Genomic DNA, 23347 nt, shown 5'->3' with positions numbered 1-23347 from the left:
TGTTTCAGAGAGCCTGACATTCCAGACTGACATTTCTGCTGAATTTAATTATACAAACTCCAAAACAACAGTGTAACAACTTTAAGTATCTGTTTACCGGGACATGATTTGCACTGAGAATAATTAGAGCAGAATGTATCACATCATTATATTGAAGGTATTCACATGTAAATTAGAGAAAGTGTTGAGAAAATTCAGCTCTTACCCAAAGGGGCTCAAATCTAACTTGACCAATTACAATAGACAACAAATAAAGGAGTATTTTTAATTATACTGCTGAGAATATTTTGCGATCGATGACTGTCTAACTGTCTGGGAGCAGGGGTACCAATCAACAATCATTTTTTCTTTGTTGGTATTTGACAGACTTTCTCTACTTGTGTATTTACCGGTAGTTATTATTTGTAGGTCTGTTTGGCTATAGGAAGAATAAAGATTAGAATGAAAACATGTTATTCACTCAAGCAATGTTAAATATTTAACCTTAATTTTGAAAACTCTCTGATTTAATGGGGAGTCAAATAAATGAACCTACTTACATTTTTGACAAGTCTTGCATGTCTTATTTAAGCCAATTCTGAGCAGTAATGGCTTGTCCCTGTACCTGTGTCTTACATCAACAGACCCAAACCCAATGCCCAAAGGCATCCAGACAACATTTAATTTTACTTTTGATGGACATTTACTGAAGTTTCATATCTAGTTTAACTTTTAGTTTTGTTTAAAAGCATTCTTGCTGCAGAGCTCATCAGCACATTTTTCTCTAAACTGTTTCAATAATCTAGTGTCTTTATAAAAAGTGGGTTTTTTATCTTGCTCTATTTTCATAAGCTGTATTTCCAAATACCTGTTACCTGTTTCCACATTGCGTGTAAATATCCAAAACTTAAATCAAAGGATCACCTTATTATGCTCATATACAAGTTATATGATTGACCTGAAAACTGACTATCAGTCTGAATAATTTACTGAAAAGCCTAAATGGCCAACGAACAGCTGCTGGGTTTTGTAACTGGATACATATATTGTTCAAAAAAGATAAATTTAGCTTCAATTGCTATTTTCTGGTGATTTTTCTTGTTTTAAATAAAAATAATATTAAAAAGATTTTACATGAGACTGTTCACATATAGTTTAGGTCAGCATCTAAAGCACCTGAAGGTTAGAAATAATAAAATGTTATTTGTTTGCATTTCAACAAAAATTCAAAAGGCTTTCGGGGTTTTCTTATAATTTAACTGCTGGTCTGTGATACCTGCTACAATTTTCTTTCTTTTTCTGTACATTTACTTGCAAATGTGAAGTAAATCAATTTCTCCACCTACTTGAATTGAAACGTCACTGTAGGATCCTCCAATAACTCCAGAAATAGCCAGTGGAACGTTATTGCCGATGGGTCTGGAGCCATCAGGGCAGATGAAGCCATCATCGTGCACGTCATCGAGGGACGACCTGACAAAATCCAAGGATTGCTCCAAACCGTAGGTGTCTTTAGAGCAGCTGTCCAGGATGTGGGTGCCCAGCCGGAGCCCGGGAAGGATGCGATCATTGGAGTTAATCTCATCGAGGGCAAAAAGCATGGCTTCCAGTCTCTGGATGCCCCGCTCCTCGTTGATTTTCCCACAGTCTTCTGTCCCTTCACCTTTCTCATGCACAGGGAACAAGCCCCCAATCACAAGGTCCCCGTCTATGCGGAGCTCACGTTTAGCTGAATGTGGTAGTCTGATGATTGGCAGGGCCCCGGGTATCAGAACCTCCAGCAGGAACATGTGAAAGGGCCAATGAAGGGCAAAACTAACCTTCCAGTTGGTGCAGAGCATTGCATGCAGCATGGTAGGATCAGGTTGAAGGGTTGAGCTGGTCAAAGAAGAGATTGGCGAATGTTCACGAGGACTGAAGGCAGACTACTGTTAAATCTTCCGAGCACAGCATTTCTGGTGTTTTCTGAAAGTATGAGGGAGAAGCAATCACAAACAATGAATAGATTAGCTTTTTCATATGAACAGAAAAACCTTGATGAAGACGTGTTGAAGCACATAATTTAATAGTACATGAGAACCAGCTGGAGATCAGCCCGCGTAAGACTATGCAGTTGATGCTGATCCTCACATTCTACTCCCTCACCATCTTTAAACACTGTGTTTACTGTTGATGACTGCCAATTCTTTTCTAACCACTCGATCTCGGTACCTGAGATGGTTCTCACACATAAACATTGATCACAAGAAGCCCCAGGAGAGACTCTGATAATTGATAAGGATTTAGCAATCCATTATCGATATGACTAATCAATTTGATTCCTTTTCAATTATCTTATCAATTCTCAATAAGTTAGGAAATGAACTCAATTTATTTTTTAATTCATTTAAAAATGTGCCATGGTGTATTTGATTGAACCAAAATTAAAGTTGGCTTAAAAAATAAGAATCCCTCTGTCAAATGAACATTTTATCATAAAATGCTGTTTGCACATCAACAGTTTTTGTGAATTCAAATTTGTATGTTTGTCTTTTCAGGAAGGCTCTTTCAAGACTTAAACTGTCTCTAGCTGTGGAAAACACTCTCTCAGATGTTATTTATTTTCACCGAGTCATTTTACTCTTCCCTGCCTCGATAAAAGATGTAGCTAAAAGCGTGCGAGAGCTCACCTCTTAACCAGCATCATTCCGGCTGTCCAAAAATTACGTTCAATAAATTACAATATTTATAAAAAGTTAATCTATTTTACTAATTCAGTTCACAAATTAACTTTAAGTAAACAAGCCTCGTCGAGACCCATATTCTAATTCATTGAATATCACTGAAAATGTTAAGGTGATGGAGATTGTTCATACAATATGCTAAATAGGGACGTCCCGATCCGATCACGTGATCGAAAATCAGGTCCGATCACGTAGTTTCAGACTCGCTCGGAATCGAGTGATACATCCCGATCAATGATCAATATATGTATATTTATTCTAAACGCAAATGGGAATAATAACAGTTAGTATCTACCGTTATGTGGCGGTACAGAGTCAGACTGTCTCAAAATAACACATGCGCGACACTTTGCAACAGTGACGACTGTCAAGCGAAGCAGAATACGACATCAGCTTGAAAGGGGCTACTGTTGCTAATTTAGCGACACTGTCCCTTTATTTAGCAACTTTCCAGACCCCGAATTTGTTGTTTTTTAAAGCGACTAGCGACAAATCTAGCAGCCTTCTCAGGTTTATTGAAGACTTTGTCGACAAAAAGGGGAAATCACCGATAACTGCCATCAGTACCTCAGAAGTACTGGCACAAAGTCAGTCTCCTCGTGAGGGAGCCTGCAGTATGGCACAGGGGAAACCGGCTCCATCTCATTTTAATCAAAGCATGCTTCCGGTGATCCCGCTCTGGATTACATTGAATATAATGGAAAGATAGTTTGTCGCACCAAAATAAATCCCTGCATTTGATTCACACAGCCTCAGTCACTGATTCATCTCCTTCACTGTATGTAATTCTAATAGCTGTATTTTGGTTAAATATGATATTATGCAAAAATGAGTTCAGTGTAGGTTCAGATAAAGTATTTACATTATTATGTTTAAATTATTTTTATAACGTTTATTTGTAGTTCTGAATGTTTCAAGTATTTTAATCACTTTTGCAGAAAAACCTTATCGGGACATCAATAGTTGTGCGATTCAAAAATCTGGTCTTTATGGCAAAGTGGAAAGAAGGAGAGGAAATGCTTAAAGAAACCTATAACAAAGCTTGCTTAAAGTTTGTCACGAGACATAAAAACCTGTTTGTGGAAGCATCATGCTGTCGGGAGCCTTTTCTTCAGCAGATGTGTCAGTAATTGCACTGAGCTAAATACAGTACAATTATAGAAGAAAATCTGGAATGGTTTAGATATAATCAAATTCATGTCTTAAAATGGCTAAAGTCCAGACCTAAACATAACCACGACTCTGTGGCAGGATTTGAAAATTGTTCTTCACAGACACTCTCCATCCAATCTTACTGAACTCCTTTGAAAAGAAGATGCATTCAAGTCTCTAGTTGTGCAAAGCTGGTACCGAGATATCCAGAGACTTTCAGCTGTGATTGCAGCACAAAGTGATTTGAAAAAGTATGGATTGATGCTGAATATGCCATACTTTAGTTGGAAAAACTGACCACAATGCAACATTTTTCATCATTTTTGTCTCCTTCTTTCAATTATATACTACTCTATGTTGGTGTACCACTTTATTATTTTTTGAAAGTCTCGTAGTTCAGCATTTCAGCCACACTTGTTCAGAGTTACAGCACTCTTTAATGAGGCACACCAAAGCTTGCAGGCCAACCCCTTTATATATAACCTTTCTCTTTTAGTGGTTGCTATCTATTGGTTTCTGTCTGAAATAAAGTACCTTATTTAGCTTGAGATCAAAATTTGATGAGGAGGAGACTAAGGCCTGAAGTTGTTTTTGTTGACAGACTGAAATCCTTTTAATCTTTTGAGTTTACTTTGCAAAGTGAAACTGAAACCGGTGTTTATTTTTTAGCGCACTGAGAAAAAATGAGATCCTCTTAGAGTGACCATATCAAACATTTATAGATAGTTAAGGCTCTACAGAGTATATTTTTCCAAGCTTTACTACTGAGATAACACATAGACGGCGGTTCACCTCAACGGCTGTGGTTGCCATAGAAACATGATGGGTAAAAAAATAAGGGTGGGACTGCAGGGGGAAGGTGGGCAGTGAGACATGTATGCTAATCCAGCTCCCCGTCATGTTGTGTGGCTTGTAGGGTGTAGGGTGAAGAAAGGAGCGGATGTGATGTCTGGGTCAGGGAGAAGTGCAGGATCAAATACGCAAACCAATTTGATGCAAACATTGTAATTGAAATTTTTGAGTTATTTGAATCAACATATTGATCAAAGCAGATGTCAGCTGTAATGCTTTCAAAATTAACTCCTTTCTGTCCAGCCCTGGCACAGAAAGGAGTTTTGTCATCATGCCATTGTCCTCTCCCTTTGAGCAGAAAAAGAAAATAAGATGGGTATCCAATCTAAAGCTGTGTCACTCTCTTTATAATGAATGCAAAAGTTTTACTACTGCTTCCTGATTAGTAAGTCTGTAGCTGAAATGATCAGCTCTGTTCTTGTGACTTTATTTAACCTGAATGTGCCCCGTTTCCTGCGGTCACAGATGCAGAAAACCGTCACAGTTGGTGGGAGGTGAGATGCAGAGGCAGGCTACAAAAACACCCGTTTCTGCAGCTACACACAGATAAGCCCATATGGTCTTATACGTAAATTAGAACGCTTACACTCTGAACGATGTCTTGTGACGGCTTAGAAGATGTGCAACTATCAAACAACAAAGGAAATGTGGAAAAGGAGAGGGGGGAAAGTGTAATGAAAACCGGAATATCTTCCCAGATAAATATTACATCAGGGTTGTGGGTGGGAAACCTTACAACGCTCTGGTAGGTTTCACAACTCCTCTGCCCCTCAAAGAGGATTACACTAGAAAATGTACGGGGCTTGTGATGTCAACTAGTCTTGGATCTGCTGCTGCTTTGTGCTCTGAACAAGCAAGAACAGGTGGATGGCATTTCCGTGCCATATTATTAGAAGTCGAGGTGAGAAAATAACTTGAGCAGTTCAATGTTAGAAGTCTAATTGCTCCTCTATGTTTTCTGCTGAAGCAGATGGCTGGAAAGACTGGGTCACAGTGTGAATTAATGGTCCAATAAGGAGCAGCCAATTAGGCTGACCTATGCCAACCAGGCCAAGGTTGGACATCCAGGAAAACTTCTTAAACTGCAAATAAATACTAGAGCACTTTATTTACAGCCATCAAACACACAGTTGTCTCTAATTACTTGAAACGCAAACTAAATGAGAGGCGTGTCAATAGCTCACTTACGCCAGCAATAAACCAAATCTCTGCCTCCGACACCAGAGCAGTGTCTCAATAACATCATTAAAAACTATCTTGAAACGGCTGTCACACACTCACACCCAGCAGCCAATGGAGTCACTGTGCTCTCCAGCTGTCTGCGCTCAATATTCCCTCTGAAAGGAGAGTTCAAAAAGAAAAATAGAAAAAAGGCAGCGAAGCTTTTTCTCAGCTTTGAACCATCAGCTAATGCATCTCTGCTGCAGCCCTGGCACAGAGAGGAGTTTCTTCGTGAAGCCATTGTCCTCTCTCTTTGAGCAGAAACAGCTAATGTGTGAGATTTGACTCAGAGAAGGGAGTCAGAGATGATAGGTGACTGGGATGTGCAGCATATTAATAGCATGAAATGCAATGTTTGGGAAAAGTAGATGATAGCAGACGATGAATGTGAGAACACAATTTGTTTTCGTCAGTGTGTCTCTTTAATTGAAAGAATGCAAATAAATCATACTGTCATCTTAATTGATCTGCTGTAAATGTCAAATTATCTGAGAGTGCTTTACGTCTGTTTCCACTTTTATTAAACGCTTCAGCGTAAATGACGTGGCATTTAATTCAGAGCTTACTTCACTGCACATGCATCCTTCAGACTCATGTTTGAAGCTATAATAACAGTAAAAACCCAAATACACTAAAACAGATGGGGGGGAATAAAAGCATATCCTTTTTACATATCTTAAAATGTAAAATAAGCAATATATGCTTATTTACGAGTAAAACAAACCCTCATTAAAAAAAGGGGTGGGGGGTAATGAAAAAACTGCATCTTTCATCACTCCATTTGCATGATTTTCATCATTATATAATCTCCAGCAGGGACTCAGTTTATCCCTCCACCTGGACTTGTCAGCTGCAGGAATTAGGATGCAACTGTGGTTGACCAGGAGCCAGATGATTGCATTTGAACATGAATCAGATGCATAATTTGATCCAAACCCACACTGGGGGGGAAATCTGGGCTGTCAGCCCGTTTAACTCCCAGAAACCACATTTCATTGAGTAAAGAAAATAATAATAATCCCACCTGGATGTTTAATGGGGGGAAATTAGATTAACACAGACAGACAGACAGACTGAGACAACAGGTTGACTTGTTTATTTTATGAACACATTACCTGCGCAGATATTTGAAAAAGAAAAAACATTCTTGAATTTGTCTTCTTCTCTATTAAAATGCTTCAATGAGTAAAGAATATTATAACGAGAATCATAATAGAGAGAAAAGATTGCCTTCACTACTAAGGACACAATTGTCTGACTGTTTTTTCCCCCTCTCTTATTTGCATGCTCAGCCAAACAGAGTGATATATTACAACCTCATGTTTATAACTGTTGCTTTACTGTATCTGCTGTGACATTTTTGGATAAAGTAAAATATTTGCAAAGTTCTGATATCTAATAAGTAATTGTGACGGATGTCCCTTGAAAACTCCGTAACAAGAAGATCAAAAGAACAAACAACTCGTCTAAAACCCGAACCACAATGTAAGTCCAGAGTATTTCATAGTTTCTTACCCTTTTTGAAGAAGTATATCTCTGGATGTGTCCTCTGCACCAGCCGGGCATCGGTGATCTACACAAAACGCGCGTCGAGCTTCGTGAGAAAGAGCCGAGTCCAGATGTTGCTCACTCTGAGCATGTTTGTCAGCCAGCTGCAAAGGATCTGTCCTTGGTGCTGAAGTGCTGTTCTCACTGGTGAACTCCTCCTGACGATCCTAGAACTTCTGCCTCTCCAGCCGATCAATCGACCCTCACTCAGAGTAGAAAAGGAGAAGAAGAAGGAGGAGGAGGAAAAAAGCACCGCTCAAGACGCCTCCAAAACAACCGGGATCCCACCTGTCCGACCGCAGAGGGACTCTAAATGAAACAGCAACGAGGTTTGACTTGGGAAGTTAAGGAGCGGCTGAGAAATGCTGCTGGAGATCAATTGGATGCAACCTTTCTCTGTGCCTCCACAGAAACAATGACGCGCCGATCTCTCCTGGCCACCCCAATTGTTTCCAGATTCGAGAATAATGAGCCTGCTTTCCAGTGGGGGACGCTGAGAAGACAAGGACAATAAAAACACCTTAAAATCAAGCTCCTATCTTCTCATGTGTCTTTTCACATACTTTAACCAACCCTTTCTCCAACCGAAATATGTCAAGTTATGTGGAAAACGTGAGGGACAAAAACACCCATAAACATATTACACGAGATCTTTCCTGGGTTCAGCTAATTTTAGAAAAGGGAATCTGTTTTTCGTTCTCTCCTTTTTCTCAGCTGCTCCGCGAAGGCTGGCCAGGTCCTCGTTCACCTCCATCTCATTAAAACTGAATCGCTCTTGAGGTGAGTGGCGAAGCACTTCATAAACTTGAGAGGCACTGCGCGTAGTTTGTTTTTCACTGCGCAAAGAAGAGGACAATACGCCCCGTGGCATATGCTTACCGGGGAGGAAATGCTCGGCTGTCCTTGTTCTGCGTTGTCTTTTTAATTCACTTTAATTCAATTCATTTATACGGCGCCAATTTACAACAAATGGCTCCAAGGTACTTTTACAAAAGTGCCTCTTTTCTACACGATAATCTCTGAGCTATAAAGCTGCTCATTTTATTGGTTCTTTCTAAATTACTGTGGGGCAAATTTTACTACTACAGTATTGCTACCAAATGTTTAAACTGAAATTTGGTTTAGATTCAAGCGAATGAAATGCATTGAAACACCTTAGAATTGACTGTCGACATACATAAACCACCTTTCTACAGATTTATTTGAAAAGTGCCAACGAAATAGGAGCACAGTTTTGAAACGTATCACCTTGATAAATGATTAAAATAAAATATTATATATATTGCGAGTAAAAAATAAATAAAAAAAGAAGAAATAATCTAGCATTTTTGACTAAATGTGTTTTAAAAAGGAAATCTTAGATTATGAATAAATTAAGATACACATTTATTCTCATTCAAGGCTAAAACCAGACACAGATGTGCTATTATCTCCGCAATTTTCTTAAAGCTTTTGTATTCCACGGATTTTTTTTTTGTTTTGTTTTATTTTTATTTTTTTCTCCTTTTCTTAAGTACTACTGCAAAACACGCTCAGTTTCGTTTTTGGTTCGCTAGTTACCCACAAAACAAATTGTACTTTTCGCAAACTGCCAGAGATGATCGATATGAATCATCAGCCGTCAGTGGCGAGCGATGGGTTTAACCGGAAGTGCCCTTAAGTCACATTCTGACTGAGCCAAAACATTTTGCCTGAACCATAACAATATTACATCAACTACATTCCTGCTGCATAATTAGTGTAGAGTGGAGAAAGAGAGAATCATTTGCACCATTCTGTGTCTAAATTACCATGGCAATCACCTGTTAGGCTTTAGTTTTAGCTGGAAACATTCAACAAGCAACGGAAACTTATTTTTATTTGTGTGAATTTAGCATCATTGCAGTTTCATGCATCCCTTTTCTCCCCCACACAGACTGAAAAAGCACATCCCAATGCTTCACTGGAAAAAGGAAGAACCTTTTTCCTGAGTACAGTGGCAATTAAAACTGACGAGCGGGTGATGCTGCTGCTGCTGCTGCTTGTTGCATAATTTCCCCCAGCCAACACAAAAGGGCCAATTTTCTCCTGGAGAGAAAAAAAAAAGAAAGAAGAGGAATTGTGGTTTACATTGCAATGGTTGAGGGCATGTGGGTGGCACGCAGAGTTTAGATAGGAACATGCCAATTAATGTCAGGCAAAATTACTGGGCAGAGGAGGAAAGTGCTTCAAGCCAGCGGTCAGCGCTCATCAGTCTCCCTGCTGCTTTTTCTGCGTTGACAGCAACTGAACAATTAGGCCACAATCTACAATTAATTCCCTCTCCGTCTCGATTTGGTCATTGAAACTTTATAGACCTGGAAAGCAAGTAGTTTTTACTGTTTGTACCCTAATGAAGTTGACTAATTTGTACCAATGTCATAATTTTAACTAACGAGTAAAGCGTGTTATTCAGGAGGTACTTACAGTGTTTTTGATGAAAACCTATTATTATTATTTTTTAATTGATCATTTTGGTGTGACAACTGATTCTAGAGTAGACATTATTTTAATTAGAAATGGCCTAAAAGACATAGCCAGTGTATGATTGTTTACTTTCCCAGGGAAATTAGTTAAATGTTAAATTCTAAATGTTATTAGATTAAAAAAAGAAATTGGATAAAGTTAAACCACCAACTGAATGATGAAGTCTTGAGATGTTTATACCTTCTGCCTTTGATTATAAACCATTGTTTTTTTGTTATTGCTTTCTAAGAAAAGCTGCCAAAGTCAAAAGAAAGCTTAAAGAAAAACTGATCAAGACTGACTCAAAAGACAAATAAGTATGGCGGTGTGGACTCGATAAAGAAATTAGGGATTATTTAAAATTTTGAACAGAGCTGTGTTTGTTATCAGTTTTTGTTGTATTGAACCAATTAGCATTGTGACTTTGAATTCCATTTGACACTAAAAACAAAAGCCATAAGTTTTCTGCATGACTGATCCCTTTTTGTCTTAAAATTATAGCAACATCTGCAAAGACAGTCTCATTTACAAGAAAACACTACATCTTATGTGCACAGGTTGTATATAATTTCCGTTCATAATTTCCTTCTCCTGTTTAAGCACAGGATATTAACCTTATTTCCCTCATCTTGTTACCTTGGTGTCAGGAGTTACTTTACACGAAAGTTATTCTCTCTAGCTTATTATTAAGTGTCAAACTAAATTAGGGCAAAAAAAAAAAAAGAGAGACACAAATTGTCAAATTATCATTGACCTTGAAAGAGAGTATGTGCAATTTTGCAAATACAGAATTTCTAGATCTTTTGCACAAAATGTACAGTTAGAACCTGGAATATACTTGACAAAAAGTAAAGTGTACTCACTTTTGTAGAGGATTTTACAATTACACAGATAAAGCATCTCGGCGTTTACTCCCAAACTCATCTATCACATTTAAGTTTCTCCTGTGGGATCTTGACTCCATCTTCGGAGTAATCACCATTTAGATTAAAAATGTAAACACATCCTATAGATCTTCTTATTTGTGGATTATGTGATGACTAAAAGCTCATCACTTTGGTAATTAACAATCAAAGCCCAGTTTACAGTAGATTGATGGATCTCTGAAGCTCTGAGGGTCTGGCTCAGTTTGTTTGTGCTTTTGTGTTTTTATCTGCTTCCTTGTTCTGTGAAAAAACAACAACAAAAAAAAAAACATCCAGGCTCAGCGAAATGACCGCTTGTCAGCAAAAGAAATCAGCTTAATGAATTGTTAAGCAGCTTAAAATTTCCATGAATGCTACTTTTTTCCTCGGATATCAAACTGACAGATGAGGCTTGAATATGCAAATTTTGTCTTGCAGAAGATCCCACTGCAGTGTTTGTATTTTACTTGATATTTCAAAGTTATTCCAACCTGTTTTCAACCAAGCTGGTTATCAGATTGTGGGCAACAGGTCATCCGATGCATTGTTTGTTTCTACCTTAAAGGCTAAACAAACTTGTAGAGTTTTTGGGTTTCTGATTGTAAAACCCAAAGAAAAACAAAATCCTTAGTCATCTCAAGAGAAAGTGGTTGACATCCACCGCACATTGATGACATTGAAAGTCATCCATCTTTTTAGAATGGTCTTGAATTGTATTAATCTTACAATTTTAAGAAGCTAGTCTCAACGTATACAAACGAGGTCTTAACAACTGGATTTAGATTGAGATCAGATTTAACACAGATGAACTCCATTTACTAATTAGTTTGACTTCTGGAGGTAATTGGAATGGATTTTATTTAGGGATATAAGAATAAAGCATGCTTTTTGGATGCCTATTTGTAAACTAAATATCAATTTGCTTCCTTGCTACTGTTATTTGCAACATTCTGTTGGTTTAACACATAAAATCCATGCTGGAGATTGCTAACAATGAGGGGAAAAAATCAAAATATTATATCCTAGTATGATGCCTTCATCAGATTAAAAATAAAATATTGCAGGGTGACAAAAAGCTGCTACCAGCCTGATAGGAAGTGATTTCATGGATTTGCTTCAGAACTTTGCTTCCACTTACAGTGATTTGAATATTAATGATTCGCCCACTTGTCTTGGATGCACACCGACTGTGATCACGTTCTCAGGTTGACAGGTGGAGGAGGTTTGGCAGGAAGAATGTTGCTGAATATTGATTCAGATCAAATGAAACAGGTGTGACACAAACAAATCTTCAACAGTGAGCAGAAGAAAATCAACATCGGAAAAAAAAAGTGTACAAATATTCAGTGACAAGAAGATGAACAAAAAGTCATTAAGCTTGAAAGATCAATTATTATAGTTAATTCACAACAGCTTAAAATGAACTTCTTTTCCGAGTCTATTACAAAAGCATTAATTATAAAAATATATACATAATTAAGCTAAAATGCATCATAAAAGACCGTTTGTTAAATAACAAATCAGCATATTCTTCTCTAGATGGACTAATAAATAAGGGTAGTTGTTTGCAGGCATAATACAATCAATTGTACAATCCTTACACTGGCTCCCTGTAGCTCAGAGGATAGATTTTAAAATAATGTTGTTTATAAATCAGTGAATGGTTTACCACTATAATACATTAAAGATCTGCTGCTGTTGTATCAACCTTCCAGACCTCTCAGGTTCTGCCTCTGGTCTGCTCTGCATCCCCAGAATCAGAACCAAACGAGGAGAAGCAGCATTCAGCTTCTATGCATTACAATTCTGGAACAAACTTAAAGTCTGCAAAACAGCTGAAACACTGAGTGCCTTTAAGTCTCAAATAAAAACCCACCTGTTTAAATGGAACATTAACCAATATTTTGATGATTTTGATGATGGCACTCGTCAAAATGTTATGTTTGTCACCGGTTTCTCAAATGTCAACTGCATGTTGTTTTTATGACTTTTTTGTGTTTTTGTGATGTAAAGCACTTTGAACTGCCTTGTTGCTGAAAAGTGATGCACAAATAAACTTGTTGATTGAACAGGTACAATAATCACACACAATCTGAAGTAAACATTGTTCAACAAACCTTAAACAAATGTGTGGATGACAAAATAGTTTGAGGGAAAGTAAAAAAAAAAAACCTTTGTTATGGCTTTGTAAAAATCTAAAAGGTTAATTGACAACATCTGAAGTAAAATGTTGTCATTTTACCTCATGTGTGAGATCACAAGATGGCCAAATGGCATCTTGTTAATCCATCCGAACTAAATCAAAGTACAGATTCCATAGGATTGTCCAGCCATCACAACATTCTGAAAGGAGGAAATGTGGTCAAGACAAAACACTAAAAGTAAATGTTCAAGTAAAATGTTTATTTTTCTAGAGAGTGAAAATATTTCATAAACCTCAGGTATCTGTTTTTTTCAAGTACAAATTGTTCCACTGTCAAAACATATCAAATAATTTTGTACATTAAAAAGGGGGAAAAAATATCCAGATATTTACATTTTCTTTTTAACAAAGACTATGAAATGAGCACAACCATAAACGATGCTTCTGAAACAAGAACAACCTGTTCAAAGTGATACTGTTTACGGTTTCACTAAATGAAAACAAACAAAATCCCAAAAGCTTTGGATCCCTGATACTGTGTGGAAACCTTGTGCAGTATTTTTCTGCTAATGCATCTGCAGAGTCTAGCACCAGTTGTCTTTTAATCTGAGGCACAATTGAAACACTCTTCAGTAATAAAAATGCATTAAGCCCAGTGAAAACTTTAACTTTCGTAAATATAAATCTTTTTCATTAAAACTCTTTAAACACCGTTGGTGGTTTTGGTTTTCGACAAGAATTGTTATTTTAAAACAACATATAGCGTAGCAGCCTTTTCTCTTCTTCCTCGGCTTATAGGTTTCACTGAATCTTTACTCCTCCTCTCCAACGAAACCCCACAACTTCTCCGTGGAGACCTCCAGGCTCTCCTCTTTGGGCTCTCCATTTTGTCCTCTCCCTTTCTGAACTCCGCCACTCCACTCCCACTTCGGTTCTTTAAACTGGGCTCCCCTGGAGCTTCTCCCTTTGTTGTCTCCACTCCCTTGATCTCGAACGGGCACAGAGCGGACGGAGGACGCCACCGATGACGTCTCTCTGCTGTCTGACAGCAGAAAGCCGCTCCCAGAACTGTATTCGCTGTTGGAGTCTGCACCTAAAGCAGCAATGAAACAAAGGCAGGGGAAGGACAGATGGTGAGAGGACATCCATAAACAAACGCCGCACGAGGAATGAAAGACTGCCCAAAATCTCCACGCTGGGATTCAAGCAAAAACACCGCGGGAACTATTTGAGCTGCACTTTGATTTGAGTCCAGAAGGGCTCTCGCTTACAAGTTCGCCTTTATCTTCCAGAAAACAGGTCAATCATTCATGTGATATGCGATTCCTTTTGTTGTATTGCCTGGATCTCAATTTAATAAAAAATAAAAAGAATGCTCTCGCCTTTCCTCCCCCACTTGGGTGCATGTTTCATAATGACAAGGCAGCTATAGCATATCTGCCTCTCACATTTCTCCGTTTGTTAACAAACTCGCAGCTTCAACACCTTGTGCTGTTAGTTGAAGCCGAAAGCCAAAAATAGGCAGTGAGGTGTCGCTAACTAGAAACTTAAACGAGCTTAAGGCTTTAATTGGATGGGATCATAAAAGCAACTACTCTGAGGTGGGAGTTTTTTCAGTTAATTTCTTGGAGGCTTAGAGGGCCAGTTTCACGTCTAAGCGATTCAGTTTGTTTGACCTTTCGTCTCCGTTTCTTCTTTATTACAGATCAATATATCTATCAAAAAAATTCAGTCAGTTCTAAGCAGCGACACACAATGAAACTAAATATCTTACAGGTTTTAAACAGTGCGGGTGTCGAGATCCAACTGATCTCGTGAAATGAAACCTTTTTTTTCGCATTACTGGATCTTTTACAAACTTGTGAACCCATTTATTGCATCATTAAATATGTCAAATTACCTGAAGATTTTTTTTAAAGATATTGAGTGTGTGTTTTGATCAGAAGTGTTCACAAATACTTTTACTCTGGATGTTTTCTGACTTCAATAAAACACCGAAATAAATGTTAAAAGAAAGACTTATTCTGTGTTGTGTTTACATTCACAACACAGAATGTTGTGAATGTAACACAACATTCACAACATTCTAAAAGGAGAAAATAGGTTAATCCTGACAGAGAAAATCAACCCGGGTAAAAAAAAAAAAAAGCAAATCTACTAAATGACCTTGAAAGAAAACTAATTGTTGATGACTTCTAACTGCATCAATATAAAAACGTTACTGGTGGGAAAAATGGCATTTATGACAGTAAGACCAAGAGTGTAGTACAATTTTTATTGAAGAAAATCCACGCAAAAAAGGCAAAGAAAAGTAAATTATAATTTAGCCAGAAGCTCAGTATGATTAATTTACAGCTACCTCATGCATGGGGCTGATGAGACAAAAGAGAAAATTAAATAAATAAAAAAAGAAAGCACGATGGGGACAAAAAGAGCAGCGGTTTGGCTGGTAGCCCCCGAAGCAAGTCACAAAACTTAATCAGTCAGTGGGGAGAAAGAAAAATCCCATCTAAAGTGGGAAACCCACAATAGGCATTATGTCTTCATTTGGAGGTAGAATTTGCATTTTGTGTGCTATAGGATTAGTGGTGTGTTTAAGCACTGGTCTCTAGATGAATTTGATTGACAGATGGTTCATAACTTAAATAAGAACTATAATGTGTTTTATTGGGTAATCATGAGAGTCAGGCTTAATACACAGAGTCTTAATGCAGACCAAGCTCTCTCTGTAAATCATTTTAGCCTTTCTCAGAGAATCCTAAGACTAAAAGTAGAGCTACTATAATGTCTATCATTATAGTAAAACATAATGGTGGCTGTATAGTGTTGTGTGCATTGCATTGTTAAGCCAGAACAGGAAAGTTGATCAGACTGGGTACAAAACGGATGGCGCTAAGTGCAGGGCAAACCTTTAAGCAAAATCTGCTGGAAACTGCAAAAAATTTGGGGCAGAGGTTCACCTTCCATCAGTAACCAACCCTAAACTTGCAGCCAGACTAAGTCCTTGTTTAGATTGCTTTAGATTTAGATTGATATCTGTGTGCTACAATGGTCCAGTCAGACAGAAAACCTAAACAGGCACATAGAAGTTGGCAGCTGTAAAATTCAAGACTACTGAGTAATACGAACATTTTGCAAAGTACCAGAACCTACTAAATACCTTTCTCTGCAACTTTTAGCATATATTTCTTACATTACCGGGTTCTCTACAATGTTGCTTTAGCTTAATAGAACTGCATGTATACTATAAACAGGTTATGTAGAAGCTGAGCACCAATGGCCACAGATCTTTCAAAGCAGCTTGTAAAGTAAAGTAAGCGTGATAAACAATGACTCTGCTTTGATTTTGGTTGTATGGTTGCATCAGTGAGATGCAGTATATGATTCACATATGCAGCTCCCTGCTGTTGTTTGGTCAGCTGAAGGTACAGGACAGAAGCTGAAGTGTCAAAAAAAATAATAAAAATGTTGTACAGGAGAGAGAGGTCTATCAAGTTTCTTTAGCAGAAAGTATCTAAAGTTTACTCAAATAGCCGCAGGATTTGATGGTAGATGCTTATGAAAAAGTACAACACAAAAGTTGCTAAGTTGGCAACAGGGAAGGGCAGTCAGGTCTGAAAAAATGAAGATTTCTACACTGACACTGAAGAAAAGTCAGTGAAAAAGCTGTGTGGAGAGCAAAAGAGGAGATATAAGAATAATCATCTAAAAATCTAATGCAGAATCAGATTCAAACATGAGTATTTTTTTTATATCTTATTCATACTATTTTCATAATCGTATTCCCCATAAAAGCTGAAAAAAGGTTAATCTCTGACTGTAGTTGTTTTTTTTAGTTATGGCAATTCCATCCATCCAAAACTTATGAGGAACTTAAGGGGTTCTGATCATTTCACTTCTTCTGCATTTAATTTTGTACAACCTAATAATCCCCTACTGTAAGAAAATTTGGTTATGTGAGCTCCGTTTAATCATCTAACAGCAAGAGATCCCTCAAACCCAGTCAGGATCCAACATTTCACAAGTTGTCTGGGTGAACAGGAATAAACCCACAGTAATTGGAAATAGGTTGAAGCCTAATGAATAACATAAGGTTAGATTAAATCTGAGACTTAAAGAGGTTCCTACATTTTCCCATCTAAAATGTCCATACTTTTCCAGATTTAAATTTTAGTTATTTTTCAGAACATCTTTCTTTTATCATAACGCATCCTCTATAAAGTGTAAAACAACATGATCCTGAGACTGGCTTCTGATTCAGCAGTATAATTATTAGTTATTTTTGAGCAAGTTAATTAAGATGTAAAAAACATAAATTTGTTCAACTGAAATAAAATGAACTAACCATTAAAAAAGATTATTTTAGGAACAGTTTCTTTATTTTCAATACATTTATTTGAAAAGTAAAAATAAATGTTAATTTCAGTTTAACTCCTAAACCAGATCCAGTTTTAAAACCACATGTCCAATCCAAAACAAATCTAAGAATATATAAGGTGCCAGTAAACAGATAAATGGTCCTATTTAAACATTTTAATGGGGCATCTTGTGTGTTATCTCATTCAATAACTATAAAATCCCTCTGGTTCTTTTTTCAGTTTGTATTTTTCCTACCCAAATTCATTATTTTTCAGTTTTCACTTTTTGAAAGAAATATGATTACTTCCTTAATCACTTAGCAAAACAGAAAGAATAATCAATTTAGGAGAAAAAAATTGTAGTAATCTGCTACGGCAGCAGATTACTACAATCAGTCCAACTCATATCAAGGGACAACTGAAAACTAAGGCTACAAGAGTGACAGACTCACCAAAATTCAACTATAACAAGCTGGAAAAATGATGGCTGGTTTGGTGAGTCACAATCTTAGCAACAGCATTCAGATGCTTGAGTCAGAATTTGAGGTAAGCAACATGAAAGCATGAATCCATCCTGCCTTGCATCAGCAGTTCAGGCTGGTGATGTAATGGTGCGGAGGATGTTTTTTTTGGCATACTTTGGGTGAGCATTGCTTAAGCACTGCAGCGTACCTGTGTATTGATGCTAACCTCATACATCACTTTATGACCAGAGTGCGCCTGTCTTCTGGCAGAGTTTCCAAGGAGGATCCTGCACCATGTCATAAAGCTCAAATTGTCTCAACCAGGCTTCTTGAACATCACAAAAGGGTACAGCAGATCCAACTGGTATCATTTGGGATTTGGAGGAACAAGAGTTTTAAATATGGAATGTGCAGGAATCTACAGCATCTGTGTGACGCTATCATCTGGGTATGGGGCAATATCTCTGGGGGTAAAATGTATGGCATTCAAAATTAAAGCAGATGTGAAGGCAAAAGGCAAATTATGAAAAAAAGTTGTATGCAATAAATTGGTTGGAGAATGTCCATTTGATTACATATACTTCTTTGCTTTTATTGATATTTGTTTGCTGCTCTTTTCTATAAATTTTATGAAGTTACTATGCACTTTGAAATTTATAATTGCTTTAAAGATACTCGACAGAAGTGAAGTTGAGATGTGCTGAAACAAAATAAGTTCATAAACAAGAAAACACAACCGAGTTCTACTGAAAATTAGATATATATTCTGCTGGACTTGAGCTGTGAGTTATTCCTTTAATATTACCTGATGCTTAACGTGAAACTGTTCCCAAAAGTCTTAAAACAGCAAGCCAATGCAGCAAATGCAGCATGTTTATAAAGAACTACCACTGATACAAAACGCAAAACCACTTTTACAGCTGAGTGAAGTATGCCGAGGACTGACAGGATAATTGTTAGAATGCTGCCAGGCAGTATGAGGAGCCATGTGTGCAGAGGCTGGGAGTTGATAAGGTCACTGAGACAGGATTGCTATCGAGTGTTTGGGGGATTGCGGCAGTGACGGGTGGTCAAGTGCAAGTGCGTGTGGAGCGGGGTGTCAATAGACCGAAGAAGCTTCCAGTGGCCTGAATGCTCCGCTGGCTCAGTCTGGCTGAAAAGATCCCAGTGTGACAGGGGCACAACTATCTGTCACATTATCATTCAGAGGCATGGACCTGAATGTCACTTCCACTCTGCACTGTGGCCATGACACACGAGAAGCAGGATTTGTCAGCAGCGCTCTTGTTTGCTTTGGCGAAAAATGGAGAAGATTCACAGGGGAACGTTTAGGGTCTGGCTTTCTGTTCAGACTGAGTGAAATTCAAACTGAAATTGATGTAAATTTGGGTAGTTAGAAAAAGAAAGAGAATATTACAAGGTATGTTTTAAAATTCAGTAATATTTTCTTTGTTTTATTTTTAGTGTTATTTTTAAGTTTTAACAAAACTGAGATGTCATCATGCAAGTAAAGAAAAGCATTTTATTGAGTTTGATAACGTTGCAAAAAGGTGCCAAAATTATTCAATATAGAATTTACATCCGAATGAAAATTTGAATATCTTATTGCAACACGTTCTCACTCCCAACTCGTCATATATTGACGACTTAGGACAATTTCTGACCATGCGTCTGACCCTTGACGCGAAGGGTACCCCCTTCGCGTCAAAAGTTGACGACTTGGGCAGGGTCCTTCAGCGTCACATGTTGACGATTTGGGCAGGTCACATGTTTTACGTGGATTATTCACGCGAAGGGTTCTCGTAACTGCTGCCGAACCTTAAAAACCCAACGATTTGGTTAGGCTTCAGCTAAGATGTTACAAGGTTTGGAAGTGATTAAAAAGTCTCACATTTTTATTGAGTTACAGTTTAAATTATCAACTATTCAAGAAGGTCTTATTGTTAGGCTGCTAAAAACAAACAAATCTGAGCAAAATACTGGCAACATCTGGAGACAATTCAGCATTTTGTATTTCTCTTCCTTCCAAAAAACAATAATTATAGCGCAAGTTATTATTATTAGCAAGTGTTGTTGCTAATCACTTGCTGTCTATCTAATGTGATCTTGACTTAAATCAAACAGAGCTTAGTGGCATCTAAGGAACATTAATTATGCGCTTCAACAAATCTATTGTAAGCATCATCAACTAACAATAACTCCATCCACTTCTTTAATACCTTTTATATCTCAAATTTATGTCTGTGTGCTCTGTATTCTTTCTGAAAGCAAGGGTCCCAGGTGGTGTCCTTAAAGCTGCAGTCACCCTCTTGGTGAGTGGCAGCACAGCGCCAGCAAAGACTGTTGTGTTCGGGCTTTTCATTAACACCTAAGAAGGTGTCAGTAACAGTTTACTTCTACAGAGCTGCCCATAAACAAAACAGCATTCGATACAAGGTCCAATTCCCTTATATTCAAGCCAAAACATCAACAAGCCTGACTGGACAGATGGCATACCAAGACATACTTTCTTACAAAATATCTCTTCTCTTCATTTTTGTGGACATTTTTAAGGTCAACTCATTTGCATTTACAGTTTGGGCTGTTTTGCTTAATTTTCCCTGTTGAGCATGAAATCATATCAAAGCATATAGACGCTTAAAAGCAAGACATTTCCTTCATGAGTAGGAAGAGATATAAACAGACTATAGCAGCTGTGCCTTAAGGTGGTCACAGTGCTGTGATGCATCAGGATTCAGTAAGATCAGGTTAAATCTCACAGTGCTCTTAAATACTGTTGTTGTGGTCAGTTGCTGACCTGGAGCGATTCTTAATTGAACTATTGAGGAGAAGGGTGTTTTGGAAAAACACCAGCAAAATTCGATGTGTAACTTTCCTTTCCTATTCATGTACGGTATTATGTGTGAATAAGGACTTTATCGTCAGTAAGAGATGAGACATAATACTCGTTCTTTATAGAAGTATTTATACCTTAAATTATGAAACTTGGATTTTTTCATATTTTGTCATGTTAAAGCAACAAACTAACATTTTTATGGGGATTTCATGCGATATACCAACACAAAATTGTGCATGATTCCAAAGAGGAAGAAAAAAGAAAGATAGTTCTTAATTAGTTTTACAAAACTAAAATCTGATTTGTGCACCATGGGTTTGTATTAAAGCTAATCAGCACTTTGAAAAGCCACTTTCAGCTGCAGTTATTTTATGGTAAATGTCTCTAACAGCTTTGCACACCCATTAACTGAAAATTTGTCGATTCTTTTAAACAAAATAACTTAAACTCAGTCAGATTAGACAAAGAACGGTCATAAATTTTCAAATGCATTTAGGTGTGGACTTTGAGAAGTGGCAGCATGATACTGCCACCACTTTATTTTACAGCTGGGACAGTGTGTTCCAGATGATGCATTTTTAGTTTTCTTTCGCATGCAGCATTCAGCATATAAAGAGTGTAATAGAAAATTTAATGTTAACTATTTCATTTTAATTTTATCTAAATGAGGATTGATAGTGTTTAGTGTATATGAATGTTTTTCCTTAACGTTTGTCGCTGTTTATGTGTGAGAGAGCCTGCAACTATGAGTGACTGATACTGAAAAACTAGAAGTTTCTGTTGGAAGCCTTGTCAGCTCTCAATTCCTGCCATACATGTAGGGTGTGGGTTTCCAACGAAAAGTCTTAACTAAAAATCGTTCCCTCCAATGAGGTGAGGGGCAGTTGCATGACAGTGGATAAACATGTGGCACTGTTGTACACCTGGTAATGAAGATAAGTTCAGTCTTGGGGTGTGTTCTTTTTTGCTGTGACTACATAATTATGCGATCTGTGTTGTTCGGGGCTCTTCTACGGACTGTGTTCAGTGAGATGGATCTTTGAACAAGATTAGTTTAATCTTTCTCTAGTTATTGGAACAGACTCTCATTCTATGATAAAAGAAATTTGCACAACAACAGAAAAGCTCAGTTTTAATCTCATTTGACAAGGGGACTTTATTCTGCCCCCTACAGGATTTGTGGCAAACTGCAAATGGAACTACCTATGACTTTCTTTCAACAGTAGCTTTCTTCATGCCTCTTTTCAATAAAGACATGACTGTTCACAAGTTAGGTGATTTTTAAGGCAATTGGCTGCCCTAGATTTCTTAGGGGACTCAGAGTGAAGGCACTCTAAATGGAAGAAGAAAATAAATGTAAACCATGTAAGTTTTTTTCTTTTCCTTCACAATTATAAGCTACTTTGTGTTAGCCTAATATACAAATCCTAATAAAAAACACAAAGATTGTGGTTGTCATTAGACAAAATAAAAAAGTGAAATATGCAATTATTCCTGCAATACCAAATCTTCACTCATGTAAAAACCTTCAAGCCATGTGACATTTTTGACACTTATAAAGAAATTCAACAAAAATGCAAACATCTGTTTGTGCCAGTGCCCCACAACATAAAAAGGATAGTGTACCTGAGATGTCGGTATCACTGTGAAATTCCTCTTGTTCTGACAGCTTCCTCTCTGCCTGCCGTACCTCCGGCACATAAAAATCCCCCTGCCGAGCCAGAGGGACGATGAACTGGATCTCACCATCTCTGTAGAGCTCGAGAAAAGGGTGAGCGCAAAGCCTTCGTTCCTGGAGGAGAAATGGAGCACAAAATGTGGTTACTAATATCGAAGAAACACCTCAAGTAGGTGACCAACTTAACTGAAAAAAATATAATTGTATTGTAAATGATGCACCATTTATTTGACATCTGACTTTATGAACATTTCTCATGTTTATTGTTCAAATGCAGTACAAAGTACAATCAACAATCATACAGGAGAACAATAATTAAAAAATTACAAATAACTTTTCAGTCTAGAGACTTGAGGAAATTGAATCACATGTGCAATTAGGAAATACCAGAGGTAGTTACAAACACATAATTCTAAAATAGATTAATTTGCTTTGGTAATTAGCAAATGAATATGTTTAAAAATAAACCTAAAATCACATTTAGTTAATTATGAAATCGCAAACACACACAAGATCTAAAATAAAATCAGAAATAATATCAATTGAATTAAGATGAATTAAGTTATGCAAATGCAATGAAAGGCAATAAAATGCATCCCTATTATAGCTAATCCTTATTTTTTAAATTAAACAAAGTAATCTTGACCATCTTCCCAAATCAAATTTCTCCATTTAATCAGGTGGTAATTTCTTAATTTAGGTGTTACGTATTATTGCTATTATAAAGTTTTATGTTTTTGGACATTTGATGGTGAATGTAGTAACTTATTAATTGTTCTTATACAAGTTCAATGAAATGTTGAAAAAATGATCTGCACCCAAACAAAAGCACAGATTCTGTTCAAGGCGATGGTGGTAAGACTGTGTCCTTGAACCGGTGGGTTTCCCCCGCTCCATCTCTTTCTGTCATTGTTTCCTTGCGATATACCAAATATATTCTGGTTATTGTGCCTTTTCCATGTGCAAAGTCTAAAATGGCAATGCTGATACTACTTGTGGCTCAA

General features: G+C 37.3%; 2 protein-coding genes across 3 annotated transcripts in view; both read right to left on the bottom strand.

Moving 5' to 3' along the window:
* LOC114136032 (metabotropic glutamate receptor 2-like) overlaps positions 1–7965 on the bottom strand; it is a 29608-nt gene extending 21643 nt beyond the window's left edge. Inside the window, exons 1-2 of one of the 2 annotated variants that reach the window (XM_028003789.1) lie at positions 7443–7965; positions 1326–1944 (exon numbers count right to left, since the gene is read on the bottom strand). In XM_028003789.1, the coding sequence (XP_027859590.1) occupies positions 1326–1832 (507 nt within the window). In that variant the 5' untranslated portion in view covers positions 1833–1944; positions 7443–7965. The remainder of the gene's footprint in view (positions 1–1325; positions 1945–7442) is intronic. The other variant, XM_028003788.1, reaches the window with a different exon arrangement.
* Positions 7966–13252: 5287 nt separating this feature from the next.
* tex264b (testis expressed 264, ER-phagy receptor b) overlaps positions 13253–23347 on the bottom strand; it is a 35825-nt gene continuing 25730 nt past the window's right edge. The window contains exons 3-4 of the mRNA XM_028003751.1: positions 22292–22457; positions 13253–14100 (exon numbers count right to left, since the gene is read on the bottom strand). Coding sequence (XP_027859552.1) covers positions 13820–14100; positions 22292–22457 — 447 coding nt within the window. The 3' untranslated portion in view covers positions 13253–13819. The remainder of the gene's footprint in view (positions 14101–22291; positions 22458–23347) is intronic.

This window comes from Xiphophorus couchianus, chromosome 20, assembly GCF_001444195.1.
Source record: "Xiphophorus couchianus chromosome 20, X_couchianus-1.0, whole genome shotgun sequence".
NCBI lineage: Eukaryota > Metazoa > Chordata > Actinopteri > Cyprinodontiformes > Poeciliidae > Xiphophorus > Xiphophorus couchianus.
Note: the sequence above shows the minus strand (reverse complement) of the source record. Positions and strands in the feature narration are given on the sequence as shown.